This window comes from Humulus lupulus, chromosome 3 (assembly GCF_963169125.1).
Source record: "Humulus lupulus chromosome 3, drHumLupu1.1, whole genome shotgun sequence".
Lineage (NCBI taxonomy): Eukaryota > Viridiplantae > Streptophyta > Magnoliopsida > Rosales > Cannabaceae > Humulus > Humulus lupulus.
Genome location: NC_084795.1, coordinates 8677825 through 8691788, shown reverse-complemented (window position 1 = coordinate 8691788; position 13964 = coordinate 8677825). Strand labels below are relative to the sequence as shown.

Below are 13964 nucleotides of genomic sequence, written 5' to 3'. Positions count from 1 at the left end.
TGATTACCCTTGGCTCGTTTATTGTCAGAAGTGGAAGGCTCATTGTGTGGCTGTTTCCCCCCATTCTTGCCATTGCCGTTGCCTTTGCCGTTGGGCTTGGACCCATTGGCAGCTTTGGCGGGCTTGGCAGTTTTCTTATCCTTGCTTGAGGGCTTTCCATCGTTGGCGATGGCATCTTCGAGCTTGATATAGCGATCAGCCCGTTCCAAGAATTCCTGGGTAGTTCCAACCCCATGTTTTCGGAGGCTTTTCCAGAGAGGAGTGCGGCGCTTAACTCCTGCGGTAATGGCCATCATTTTGCCTTCGTCTCCCACTGTTTTTGCTCCAGCAGCTGCTCGCATAAAGCGCTGGATGTAGTCCTTCAGTGGTTCTCCATCCTGCTGGCGTATTTCAACTAGCTGGTTTGCCTCAGTCGAGTGCACACGACCCGCGTAGAACTGTCCGTAAAACTCTTTTACGAACATTTCCCAGGAAACTATACTTGCAGGAGGGAATTTAAAAAACCACTCCTGTGCGGCATCAGAAAGTGTTGCAGGGAAGATCCTGCACCGAGCGTCTTCAGACACTTTCTGAATGTCCATTTGTATCTCAAATTTGTTAACATGAGATACCGGGTCACCATACCCATCAAAGTTCGGAGGCGTAGGCATTTTAAACTTGCTAGGAGTTTCTGCCATAGCTATCCTCTGGAAGAAAGGAGTGCCTTTCCTCCTATCGTGGTCGATGTAAGATGTTCTTCCCCCGACCAGCTGTTGCACTGCCTGGTTGAGGGCATCTATCTGGGCCTGCACATCGCCAGGAATCGTCGTGGCCTCTGGTGCCAGGGGGACATATTCGCCATGCCGCTCGCGGCGATCATTAAGGACATCTCTCAAATCCTCGTCTCTTCTCCGCTGCTCGCTAGCTCCGAGCCGGTTAAAGACGTTATTTTGCCTGGGCTACCCCCCAGCGTCCCGTCTGTCGGGTTGGTCATCTTGAGGTGGCTGGCTCATGTTTCCACCTCTTTCTTCATTCCTCCGACCGACATTCCCTCTGCCTGAGTCGGCCTCATTGTAATCATTGCCGTCTCTGAATCTTGATTGGCTATGATGGGATCGGCTGTTCCCTCGATTGCCTTCCCGGGATGAAACGTCCCGAGCGTTAGAGGGTGGTCTACGTTGGTCGTTAGGTCCCCGTGCATTATCATGCCGTGGGGGGCCTTGGACCGCAGAGCCTAACTCTGAGTTCCTTCTGTTACCAGGAGGATGCTATCCTCTGCTCGGAAGGTTCGGCTCGTCGCCCCTATGGCGTCTAGGACTGCGAGGCTGCTGCCCGGTCCTATTCTGCCTTTGCTGCGGGGGATTGCCACGACCAACGTGGGATGGAGGCTGTGCCTCAGGGTCCAGTGGGATATCGTCATGGGGCACCTGTGGCTGGTCGGGCCTTTGTGGGCTCGAGGGTTGAATAGGTGGGCTAGGATTAGGAACCCTTTGTGTTGGTCCATTCGTAGGTTGATCAAGCTACGAGGCAAGTGCAGCCTGATTCCTAGCCAATTGTAAGGCTGCCTCGAGGGCTGCCATGGCCTCCCTCTGGCAACGGTCCATCTCCGCTTGCCTTTCACTCAGCTCCAGGTGCTGTCGCTCAATTTCTTGTTGCTGTCGCGCCATGATTTCGGCAGCACTTTCTTGGCTGGCCCTTAGATTGGCCAGTTCCTCGTGCAATGCCCCTAGGGTATTCTTCAGCGTTGCGTCGTCCATTTCTTCCTCATCAAATTCCAAATGTGGCTCATCCTCAGTCATGTTTGGAGGAGGAGGAGGCGGATGAGATGGTGCAGCGCCGGCCGCCTGTCCAGTTTTCCTAGTAGTTTTCGCCATTGATCTTTTCAAGGATGCTATTATATTTCTCTCAATGAAAGCACCAGAATGTTGACCCTGATTTTGGCCAACTGACACGGAGTCAAATTTGCTTAATGTGGACAAACACGTTAAAAAGAATGTGATGATGAAATAATAAAGAACACAAGAATTTATAGTGGTTCGGCCCCAGAATCTGGTAATGACCTACGTCCACTTGAATTGTTATTGATATATGATTCAAAGGAGTGATCAAAGAATTAGGGTTCAATGAGTTTCACTAACCTCTGAAGAACAATACAACTTATCAAATAATATTACTCTAGTCTTCAATAATCCGAAGGCCAAATGCCCCTTCCTTGAGCTATCTTTCTCTATTTATAGGCTCAAGGGGGATTACATTAATTTGTTACAGATATTCTTTCCTAAATAATCGGATATTCAGGAAATCATGGGAGTCAATTTCGGGATTGACCAAGATCTTTATAAAAGTCTCATGAGGCATGCGGAACTTGCGACCATACTGGTCGCAGGTAAGCTTCGGCTGCCTGCTGCTTGTAATTTGTCTTCTGGTCGATACCCTAGCAGAATTCGCCAAGTGTCAGCCATGTGTCTGGGAATTACTTGCCACGTCATTCATGCCTATTTTTTGGATAACAGTGGGATACACTGGCAAATCAATGGATTTGGGTGCAAATGTAACATTTTCATATTCTTCTGTGAGGGCCACCAAAGTGATGTACAATTGAAGGACAAATCCTTCATACTACACGTTTACCATGTCAAAAAAATTAAAAAATAAGAAATTTTAAGATATCAATTTTGAGTCAGAGTTTGAACCCTCAATTTTGTTATATTATCTGGTATAAAATCTTACAAACTCTTGTGTTTCGGATGGAACCAATAATAACTGTTTTTTATTAAATTTTATTATTGTTCATTCATATAAGCTTAACTAAAGAAGTGGTTTGTTTTGACTTCAAAAATTAAAATGCAAACATTACCACTATTAAAAGTTAAAGAGACGAATGCCTTGCCATTATAATTTCCAAGAAGTTCCATATTATCATCACATAACCCCAATCTGGGCCATTTCTTCAACTATAGGCATTGTAGGAGTCAAAGGAGGTCACCTATATTGTTAGTTTTTGTTGATGACCTCAATTCAAATATTGTGACATTCTTCTTTATGCTCATTATCCCTCCCAGATTTGTGAAGGAAAAATATGTGCAGGAAAGAGTAAATTGTTTGTAAACAAATACTAAAGTAATAAAGTTTTAAATTTGATGGTTGCGCCTACGAAATATAGTTAATTTAATGGTAAATGAAAGTAGTGCCAAAATTGTACAAGGCAGGCAGATGGTGGTTAAGTTCAATTAATTCTTCCTCTTTCTCTTACCCAACTTGGACCAGTATTTGTCTCTAGCCTTTTTCGTTGATAGCATGGGAGGTTGCGCCTACGAAGCTTTTGGAGGATAACAAGACCGTTCTTTTAAGTCAGGGGATTTCTCAACGCTACTTAAACAAGCTTTATAATAAGTCGCTGCGTTATCTTTCACTCCCAATCGAAGCCTATTGGACTCACAAGTCAAGATATCGATTGCAATGTTGAGTCTAGCAGCATCCTCAACTTTCTACAAAATCATAACAAGGCGCTTAAAAACTAAAATCTAAAACCGCTATTTTAGGACTTATTTAATAAAGCATTTATAAAATATTAATTAACTAGTAAAAACTTACATAGGACTTCGGGGGTGATTTCCCATCCACAATCCACTCCATAAACTTCATGACAAAAACACCACAGTCATGACCATTATCTTGCTGAGGTACTTGACCAGAGGGCACTACACTAAAAAGGGAAAAAACGGGACCACCAACACGAGCACTACCCATGGTCGTATGAAGCAACACGTCAAACTTCTTTAACTATATCAAAGAAGTATATATAGATTTAATATAATGAAAAACAACATGTCACAAGACTATTAGTATACTCAGGAGACACCCATACCAGTTCGCTTAGTATATGTGTCCTGACCCGTGTCCTATATCGACCAGACACTGAGTCCTACACGCTTGCACAACCTTTCTGGTAGTGTATAACGGCTAGTATCCAATGATTGTTTTCGACATCCTTCATTGGCACTAGGATCTAACAAGAAGACAATAAAACTCAATTAGCTAACTCACTTTGAGAAGGCACTAAGTGGTAAAATAAATCTAATATAACTACCTTCTGCACTTTCTTGAGCAGCATATCAAGATTTACATTGGTACCAAGAAAGCCAGTGTTGCCGGTGTCCCAAAAATATGTACCATTATGATATCGCTATTTCAAGTTATTTTATTGAAATAAATTTTTAAATTCAAAACAAAAAAATGGAATATTGAACCCAGGAAATTCAAATTTGTATTACAACATATCAGGCCAGGCCAATAGGTTGGGAAAATCAAAGTTTGAGCATCGTCATCTATTATACCATCAGGGTTGTCTCTATATCTTAATACACACCCAAAAGCATCAATAATCTGCAAAGCATTATGAAGTGTCAAATATTTTTCTCAACTTCTTCATATTGAAGAAAAAAATATTTGGGCAATGTGCTACAAGATCATAATTTTGTTACTTCAACAAATGTGAACTTTAAATAGAACAGTATTTACCTTCATGTCCACCTCAGCTTCAGGTCTAAGGCTTCTGAAGTACCACCGCTCCAACTGTCCCATTACATTATCGACCAACACGTCTCTGAAAATTATTGACTTCATTAATGAACAAAAGTGTCCTAACATGATTGAAACAAAGGAAAAATGGTGATGCCAATAGCCAAAAAAATTATTCACATAAGAATTTATCACCTACCGCAACGACAAACTAAAGTCAAATAGGAAAAGCCCAAGTTTGAACTTGGACTGTGGTAGGGCTACTTTCAAATTGAATGCACCAATCTGCCTGCCTTTGTTATACTTAAGAATCATATCCTGAAATGATTTGTCCATTTTGCAAAGCTCTTTGTCTCTCCTTAAAATAGTAGGATCGATCTTCACGTTGTCATCGTCCTCTATTTTGTGAATAACAGGAGTGTCTGTGGTACCATACACACTGGCTTCGTATGGAATGACATCTTCTGGTACAACTTCAAAATTCAAAATACCCAAGTCCTCTTTCTCCTTCTCCTTCACTTCCATGCGAAATTTAGAAGCATCATCTTCCAAACCAATCTCATTCTCAACATCTATCTTCTCATTCCCTGAACATGATAGTACACCATCAACGTTGTGGATATCATTGTAAGGCCCAACATCAACATTGTACTTGTCTGAGGGTAAAACAGTTGGTTCATAATCATTGAAATCATTTTCTATTGCCCCTTTTTCCCCTCTCGATATTAGAAATTGAACCCTTTCTATAAGAATCTTCAAACTCATTTGGACGACCTATGCCGCACTCCAAAAGCATGGGGTCAATTGTCATCTTGCTCAACTTTGTTTTCTCATGCAAGTAAATGGTTGGCTCGATTGGGTCTTTAGTCAACTTCCCAAACTGCACACACTTAGCGGCCTCTTCCTTGCTAATATGGGGGGAAGCATTCCCGGGAACCATTGAACTTATCGCAGTATTGAAACTTTGATGTAATCGTTCGAATCCTTTGTCGAAATACAATTTCATCTCCTCTTTAAAATTGTCAATTTGAATGACGTGATGATTTGGAGTACTCAAACTTTGTTGTAAGCGTTGAAATCCCATGTCCAGTTCAATCTTCATCTCCTCTTTAAATTTATCCATTTAATTCTCCTTAGCAATCAATTTCTTCTCCAAAGATTCAACCATTACACACAAAGACGATATCGTGGCGGGTAACTTCAATTGATCGACCCCTTCTTGCAATTCTAACATGGGGATCTGAAAAAAAATTACATAATATTATTAACTCCGACATATTATAGACTTTGCCATCATAACAACGAAGAAAAAAATGACTAAATTTTATCCCATGCTTACTGTATTCGACTCAAACCCCCCTTCCTCTTCAACCCAGTCAAGCAAAGCCTTGGTATCATCATCACACCAAACACTTATAGGGCATAGGGACCTATCTACATACCCTTCCTTCCAAATAATATGGTGACAGTAAAATACCTACAAAATGCACAGACATACAAAATTATTATGCACCATTCACCAATGCCAACATTATTGCAAAAAACTAAAAAGAAAAAGTACCTGTAAAAAATAGACGCATCCTCCAACGAACTTCGATGCTTTTCCATGATACCGTCTTATGCTTTTCCATAGATGCGTATATGCCATTGACGCCCAATTAACACGACAAACAGCGGCAATGTCAGTTAGGGACATTATAGGACCCTCAACCTCTCGAGCAACATGTAGAGACGTATTAGGCAGCAAAAAAACACTAACCAAAAATAACAAAAATTGTCGAACAAAGGACATGTCGGCCAATTCACGAAGCCTCAATTTCTCCTCCAACAAACTAACAGTATTCTTCTCACCTTTCTTATAAAAAGGTTGTTCAACAGGGTTACCATGTCTTTGTAAATCTTCGACACTATCATTAACACCCATGGTAGCACTAAAAACTTTACTGTCCAGTTTGAAGTGCTTCCCACGAACATCCAAAGATCCATCATCTACGTTGAACCTACTCAACAACCAAAATATAAGATTTCTTCTCAAGTTACAATCTTTCATCCCTAATAGTGCCCCGAATCCCAATTCAAGAAAAAAAATTACCCGAATAAATTCCAAACATCAGAAGTTTCATAAATACCCAAACTCAAGATTCATGCAAATATCTTAACTAGTAATTACAAAAAGAGGATTTTTGCCAAAAAAACAAAACAACACCGAGAGAGATAACAACTTACCAGTAACAGAACAACTCTTTTCTCCAACTCCGACACTGCTAAAGGCGAAACTCACGTAGCCGAACACTTTAAACAGTAGGTAACCACGCTCCACTCACAACCCACTCCAACGATTTAGCAATGGCAGAAAGAACCAGAACGTTACTCAGTAAAACTCAGTTGAAGAGGAAGAAGTTTTTTTTTTTTTTATCTTGTTTGCTTAAACAAATTAAAAACAAACTAAAGGGTAAATGGCAATCGATACCCGGTTAAAGGGGGTCCCTAAGGGTATATGTGTATTTTTGTATCATTCAATCAACAAATTTAAATCCAACCATTCACTCTAAAAACTAGCATATCCTATGGCTCACAACAATTGTTGGACTAAGTCCTGAAAATAGCAACTGAGGGACTAAAAAACTTTCCTTTAATAGAGCAGTCATAGGTAAAGACATAAAGAGGATATGTAAATACATTTTTACTAGTAAAAAAACAAAAAAAAAAAGAATATCTTGATAAACAGTGTTTTAGTGAATATAAAGAAAAATATACGGAGGAAGTAAGAAAATATCAAAAGAAAGGAATAACGTGAATAGAAGGAAAATATGACTAATTTTATTAAGAAAATAAAAAAAAGATTAGTCAAATATTATTGGTGCAATATGAAAGTGACTTTCCATGGTTGATGGGAGAAAAGGCTTAAGATATTTTTCCCCCCTAATTAATGTATACTTTTTTAATAAGGATAATGTCATGTGACTACTGAACAAAAATAGTATACATGTATTCTTACAAGGGTTTTCATGTTGTTAAATAAAATTGAGACATCACTTAGAACAGTTGACTTCTAATAGCTAAAATTATCAAATTTAGCTCAAAATCATCACAATTATATTTTATTGGACGAGCTTAATCACTTCTCTATCTTAGTTCACTATAATTTTAACTTCACATGTAACTAAGGTTTGTCTCTCTTTCAAATATTTTTTATTGTTATTTTAGTCTTTTTTATTATTTTTTTTCTAAATTAATTAATTATTTATTTTTTTATCTCATTTTTCTATTATTTTAATTAATAAAAATATTTAAAAATATAATATTTAAATAATATAGAGAAAAAATATAAAAAAATTAATGTATGGTATAATGTAAAAATTTGAAGTAAAATAAAAAAAATAAAATTTTAGTAAGATAATTTGAAAAATAAAGTAGACATAAGTAATTGTTTTTAAAAAACTCGAGAGTATGTATCATATTTACTCCACAAAAACTCATATCAAAACATCCTATAGTGAATTGATTGAATAAAATAGATAATAAAATGAAATATATGGTAAAAAAACATGAAATTTCATCTCAAAATTAATAGATAAAATTATACATAATCTTATAAATTATATAATATTCACACAAATTTTTTATGTAGATATTTTCACAATAAATATAAAAAAACACGATAATTATCCCCACTATTAGCTCATAATTGTTAAAATTATATAACTTACTAAAAATTCAGAAATTGTAGGCTTGTAAATTTAATTTTTACTATTTGGTAAAAAATTTCCTACACATATACTAAAGTGTCAATCCATATACTCGCTTACAAACTATGCTACATTAACCCATATACACCTTTTTTTTTTTAAAAAAAAAATTACCCATATATACTTTTTTATTTATTTTAAATTTACCCATACATATATTTTTTTTAATAGTACAGTGTAAAACATATCGTGTTTATGTCGAACTTTTTGCTCATCCTGGTTTGTAATTACCCCCAAAAAAAAGTTGAAATCAATTTGTTAAAAAAATAAAAAGTCTTTAAAAAAAGTGATACAAAACAAAATAAAATAAAATAAAAATGAAGAAGGGCGTATGGGAATGAGAATAGAACCGAGAGCAGGGAATCATGTGTACGTCTTCTTTCTCCAGCTCCTCGCTTTTTATCCTCCATGTTGGACCCTTGGGCTTGTGAACCATACTTGGACTCGTAAGTCTTCATCGTCGAAACCTCTCCTCTCTCTCTCTAAACGACTTCAATTCCATTTCTCTCTCTACCACCGTACAGATTTTAGTCCCTTTAGGGTTTGGAGATTCATGATCGATATGGGCTCCGAGGGATCGAGGGTTGTCGGTGAGTTTTCCAAGACCTAGATTTCTTCTTCGGTGTGTTTCATTTGCTTTTTAATTTCTTCCCTTGTAATTCTCTGGATTCTATTATCTATATTGCTGGATGTGAATTTTCGATTAATATAGTTGTGGATTGTCCGCCGGTCTAGGTTTTCTTTTCCTGATTTTTGACTGTTGGTTAGCTTTTTTTGTTATGCGATTTTTTGCTTTTGGGAAATACCTGTATATTGAGCTCTGTTTTTGGTTGGTTAGGTGGTTGCATTTGTGATTGGGTGTCTGAAATATTATCGTTGATCATGATCATCAATTTCTGGCATTTTATTTGATTGTCAATTTTTTAGGGCACATAGAGATATATTTCCATGGATAAGCTGAAATGGGTATCAAGTATTCAGTGTTGTATGAATGTAATACTGTATTAAAAGTTGATTGTATGTTTACTGATAAATAATATTGGAAATTTAATGCCTCGATGTTACATGTTTAATTTTTGTTTATCTCGATGTTACTAGGAAAATGAATGTTCTGTAATATCACGAAATCTATTTATAATTGTCTGAATTCGCAACATTTCTTTTTCTGTCACTGGTCAATGCGATTTTAGAATGATTTTTCTTCAACCACTTATGTGATATTAGTGAGTGAAGTCTGCAAAATGCGACAATTGTGTTGCGTTTGGCGACAATCATTCGTGAAGTTGAACTGGTTTGAACTTTGAAGTTGATTTGGTGAATGCAGTCATAATGTATATCTGAGGATCTGCAATCCTGATTTGTAATTAACATAAACTGTAAGTGTTTTAGGATGTTTCACTCAATTGTTAATTAGTAGTGGTTTGACTTGAATAGTTTGTGTCAGGTGAAATCTTGCTTTCATAGTGTGGTTTTACGTGTAGATTTTTTCAATGTGGTCCGCGTCAGCCTTCACTGTGCTCTCTAATTTTAATTATGTAAGTTATTATACAATACTAGAGTAATTTAGAGAAAGAAACTCAAGTGTTGTATCCGATTAATGTTGTGTAAATGAAGTATGATACATCAATTTGGGGTTAAATATTTGAGCATACTCTTTCGGTATTGTTTAACCAAATATGTTGTTGCTTTACTTCACACACTATTTGAAGTTGTTTCTTTCGTACAGTATATTAGCTTTGTATCTTTTTTCAAAGTTAGTTGCTCCTCTCCTCCCATGAACAACTTGCTTAAAAAGTTCCTTGATTGTCACACACACCTTAATTCATACAGCTGATGAAATTCTGCAATATATATAAGCAGGATCATGTCATTCTTGCTATTATTATTTTAGATTTGTCTGATTTTATGATCACTCTCAACTTTTTGCTTAAATTTAAGCTATGCTGAATTGCCTTGTAATTTTCTTCTGGATTCTTACAAATTCCTTCCTTCATATTCCCTGTTGCTAAACTATGTCAAGTCATTTCATTTTGTGATTAGTATCATCTACGTTCTCATCCATTCTACAATTCTGAACATTCCAACTAAAATTCCCACTGCATACATTTTATGTTCATTCCAAGTAAATAATGTTGAGAAATTACCTATATAATCTGAGAGAGAAAAAACCACTCACAACAACTCTTCAGAGAAAATCCATGTATATAATGTTATTTGGTTTCATTTTATTCATAGGGAGGTGAATATAATCATGAAAATTCTGATTTTATGCTTCATTATGTACTCAAACAGAGCTGGTACTCATATCCTTTTTATTGCACAAAATGACTGTCGTGCAGCTTGTTCTGCATGATAACAAATTGAAAGCAAAGCACCCACTTTTTCACGAATTAATTGAGAATTTCATAGATTTGTTAGTTCACAAGATGAGAACTATGGTTGAATATGGTGCTCTGTGTGTGAAGAGTTCTTTTTCAGAGAGGGTAATTTTATCTTGTGGTTGACTTCTTCCGAAATGAAACCTATATCTTGTGGCCAAAATAATTGTATACACTATAGCAAAGGAAAATAAGGATTGGCTTAATTTTATGTATGTTTCATAATTCTACCCTTACATTGATAATCATATTTCGTTGTGATCTTTTATGTCTAATGGTCTTCATATTTTGCAATTTTATAACGTGTGAACAATACATAACTAGGTGTATAGTGGGTTGAAGATTGTTTGTTAATAGTCATGCATTGATATAGCATTTATGTTGATACCTCTCCCCCTTCTTCTGTTTACTTTCAGCACAAATTATGCACCTTAAACTCCTTCATAGAGATCTGGTTTAATTTATAACATCAAATTAGAGCCAGATTTTCTCTAATTAGTTTTTGGCTAATATAATATAGTGGAAATTCATTTCAGAAGTTTTTCAAAATTAAAAAATGAAATAAAGAAGGTCCTTCTGTTTTTAATGAGGGTGGTAGATGTATTCAAACTTATAGGTGTCTCCGTTACCTTTGGATATCATTAAATATTTATTATTTGAGTGAACTAAGTTGTTTTTAGTTAATGGACAATGAAACTAGCTTGTTCATTTGTTCAGCAGGCTTCAAAGGAAGATAACTTGCAAGATGTTTTAGTATTATTTATATGCAGAATCTTTAGTATCTGTTGAACTTTCTTTTTCTTGCAGTTCCTAGAAATTTCAGATTGCTGGAAGAGCTTGAGAGAGGTGAAAAAGGAATTGGCGATGGAACTGTTAGTTATGGAATGGATGATGCTGATGATATATTCATGCAATCATGGACTGGAACTATTATTGGACCCCCAAATGTATGTTCCAAAAATTACACTTTTCTTTCCTCCGGATTTCTTATGTGAAATCTGGTTTTGCTGCGTTTCTTCTAGTTATTGCATATTTCATGTCCCTTATCATCCTTCTCTTCAAACCAGTTTACCTTGTGCAGTAACAGAGAGGCTTATTGCTTTGACATTAGAGTGATTGTATGCTTTCTTTGAAGCAAGTATCTGGAAAAGTAATAGTAATGTTAGAAGCAAAGTAAATTATGTTCTTACAGACTAGATGAAATTGGAAGATATATATTTTTTTGGCTCAAGATTAAAGATGAATTTCATCTATATTTGAAACCAGAACTTGTTGCATGGACATGATTAAGAGTGACACTTGACAGGACAGACAAATATTAAGAGATTATTTATAGTTGGTTCTTACTAATTATTCTTTGGAGGATTTCTTTAAAAATAATAATAAATTATTCACTAGAGATTGCAATCACAGGGACAAATTGCAAGTATTTTGTTACTTTATGTTTGTCTTATCTATATATGGTTTTGTGTTATTCACATCACCACTGTTTCTGAAGGAGAAACTCACTGTTTCTTAATCATGCTTCTTGCTAGACTGTACACGAAGGAAGAATCTATCAATTGAAACTGTTCTGTGGAAAGGAATATCCTGATAATCCACCAACTGTCAGGTTCCAAACACGGATAAACATGACCTGTGTCAACCAAGAAAGTGGGATGGTATGTGATATTATATACAGTCAGACATATATCTCTAGTGGTTTGTTCAAAATAAGCTCATGTATGTACAAATAACCAGGTTGAACCAAGTCTTTTCCCCATGCTTGCTAATTGGCAAAGAGAGTACACAATGGAGGACATTTTGACACAGCTGAAGAAAGATATGATGTCGCCACAAAACCGAAAGCTAGCTCAGCCACCAGAAGGTTCGTTTCAGCTTTTCTTCTTTTTTTTTCTTTCCACATCCTTTCTCTTCATGGTGTATTAGTTCTATATAGACCTTGATGAAAACAATGGCTCCACAGCCCATTTGACCAATTTGTCTTGGATTTTTATTTATTTATATTCATGGTATGCATACATGTAAACCTTCGTGGAATCTGTGGTTACATGGCGTAGTAAAAAAAATACTCATCTGAAGATGGTTTCTTGCAAAGGTGGACTAATATAATTAAATTGAGTGGTAACTATGGGTTATCAAACAGCACAATGCCCCTATCTAATGTGGATTTAGAACACTTCGAAACTATCCCCTGTAGAACTATTACTGCTGCCAAGAGCATGGATTATCATCATAGTACATACCCTTCATGTTATATTTGCTTGTTTTCAACAAGATTGTAGGTATACGAGCTCTGTGGACTAAGATGCAATGAAAAACATCTATGTTTGCTAGTTTATGTGATGTGGATCTTCTTGACATCTGTCTGTTTTTCCTATGGAAGAGAGGGAAAGCTGTCAACAATTTACTCTCTAATGATCAAACCTATTCATATTTCTTGTTTCTTTGTCAGGTAATGAGGAGGGAAGAATCGATCAAAAAGGGTTGGTGATGAAATGTTGCATCATCTAAAGGTGAGGAGAACGGATTCGGATGATACTGTATATAAATATATAAACTGGATAAAACCAGTTCACGAGCATTTTATGTGCCAATGTCTTTAAATGTAATTAAGGATAATTTGCATTTGGAACCTTGAGCCGTTTGAGACATCACTCTCTCCAATTCTCACCTATCGTGTTCTTCATAATTTAGTTATTACTGCTTGTGTCTAGAACCTTGCCTTTCCAATTCAGAGACCTTATCTAGATGTTTAAATGGAATCTATTCTGTGTTGCGGGTATTTTTCATATACAAATGTCTATCTATATATATATATATATATATATAAGTACTATGTTGTATTGCATATATTAATTTCTTATAAAATTGAGATAACTTGATGGCTTCACCTTGTGGCGTTTACATACAAGTCTCCAACTTTTTTATATTTTGGCATTTAAATCTCTGAAGTTCTATTTTTAATGATAATAATTTTGAAAAACCACGTACATAATACCATGGAAGTCACTATGTTCTCATTGTTTTGCCTCGGTTAAGAAAAAGAAAAGGATAGTTTTCCACTATTTTATTATTCAAGTAACGAATCATATGTGAAAGGTTGGTGAAATTCTAGAATCATTTTTCTCCTTCAAGCTATCATAAAGGAGGCGTTTGAATAATTTTGTTTTCTGTTTGTTGTAATGGGACAGAATAGAATAGATGTTGGAGATTTCTCGTATAATATCAACATCTTAAGATATTTGATAGGATGATTCTTATCCTAGTGGCAAAGCCTAAACTACGAGTTTATTTTTAGGAGAGAAGGACAAATTTCCTATTTGTTCTGTTTTAA

General features: G+C 36.0%; 2 protein-coding genes across 4 annotated transcripts; one reads left to right on the top strand and one right to left on the bottom strand.

The window, feature by feature from the left end:
* Nucleotides 1-3073: 3073 nt before the first annotated feature.
* Nucleotides 3074-7745, bottom strand: LOC133822007 (uncharacterized). Of its 3 annotated transcripts, XR_009887787.1 has the most exons (10): nucleotides 6727-7745; nucleotides 6260-6500; nucleotides 6062-6122; nucleotides 5840-5977; nucleotides 4700-5740; nucleotides 4501-4585; nucleotides 4070-4365; nucleotides 3848-3988; nucleotides 3574-3762; nucleotides 3074-3467 (listed from the first exon to the last, which is right to left on the bottom strand). XR_009887787.1 is itself a non-coding variant. In XM_062254201.1 (7 exons), exons 2-4 carry the CDS (start codon nucleotides 5263-5265, stop codon nucleotides 4171-4173), a joined length of 846 nt encoding a protein of 281 aa, XP_062110185.1. In that variant the 5' UTR covers nucleotides 5266-5740; nucleotides 5840-6051; the 3' UTR covers nucleotides 3074-3467; nucleotides 3574-3762; nucleotides 3848-3988; nucleotides 4070-4170. The 3 variants fall into 3 exon arrangements, 1 of the variants encoding a protein (XP_062110185.1); XR_009887786.1 differs by having other exon boundaries at nucleotides 6062-6500; XM_062254201.1 differs by lacking the exons at nucleotides 6062-6122; nucleotides 6260-6500; nucleotides 6727-7745 and having other exon boundaries at nucleotides 5840-6051.
* A 912-nt stretch (nucleotides 7746-8657) lies between these two features.
* LOC133822006 (ubiquitin-conjugating enzyme E2 variant 1B-like) lies at nucleotides 8658-13412 on the top strand. Its single transcript, XM_062254200.1, has 5 exons — nucleotides 8658-8839; nucleotides 11435-11574; nucleotides 12163-12288; nucleotides 12368-12494; nucleotides 13083-13412. Exons 1-5 carry the CDS (start codon nucleotides 8803-8805, stop codon nucleotides 13139-13141), a joined length of 489 nt encoding a protein of 162 aa, XP_062110184.1. The 5' UTR covers nucleotides 8658-8802; the 3' UTR covers nucleotides 13142-13412.
* Nucleotides 13413-13964: the final 552 nt, after the last annotated feature.

Excerpts from the sequence above, each read along its gene's own strand:
- LOC133822007 (XM_062254201.1), bottom strand. The coding sequence starts at position 5,265 with ATGAGTTTGAAGATTCTTATAGAAAGGGTTCAATTTCTAATATCGAGA. Across the intron at positions 4,586-4,699 it reads GACTTTAGTTTGTCGTTGCG|AGACGTGTTGGTCGATAATG; the intron begins GTAGGTGATAAA and ends AATAATTTTCAG. Across the intron at positions 4,366-4,500 it reads AAGCTGAGGTGGACATGAAG|ATTATTGATGCTTTTGGGTG; the intron begins GTAAATACTGTT and ends AATGCTTTGCAG.
- LOC133822006 (XM_062254200.1), top strand. The coding sequence starts at position 8,803 with ATGATCGATATGGGCTCCGAGGGATCGAGGGTTGTCG. Across the intron at positions 11,575-12,162 it reads CTATTATTGGACCCCCAAAT|ACTGTACACGAAGGAAGAAT; the intron begins GTATGTTCCAAA and ends GCTTCTTGCTAG. Across the intron at positions 12,495-13,082 it reads GCTAGCTCAGCCACCAGAAG|GTAATGAGGAGGGAAGAATC; the intron begins GTTCGTTTCAGC and ends TTTCTTTGTCAG.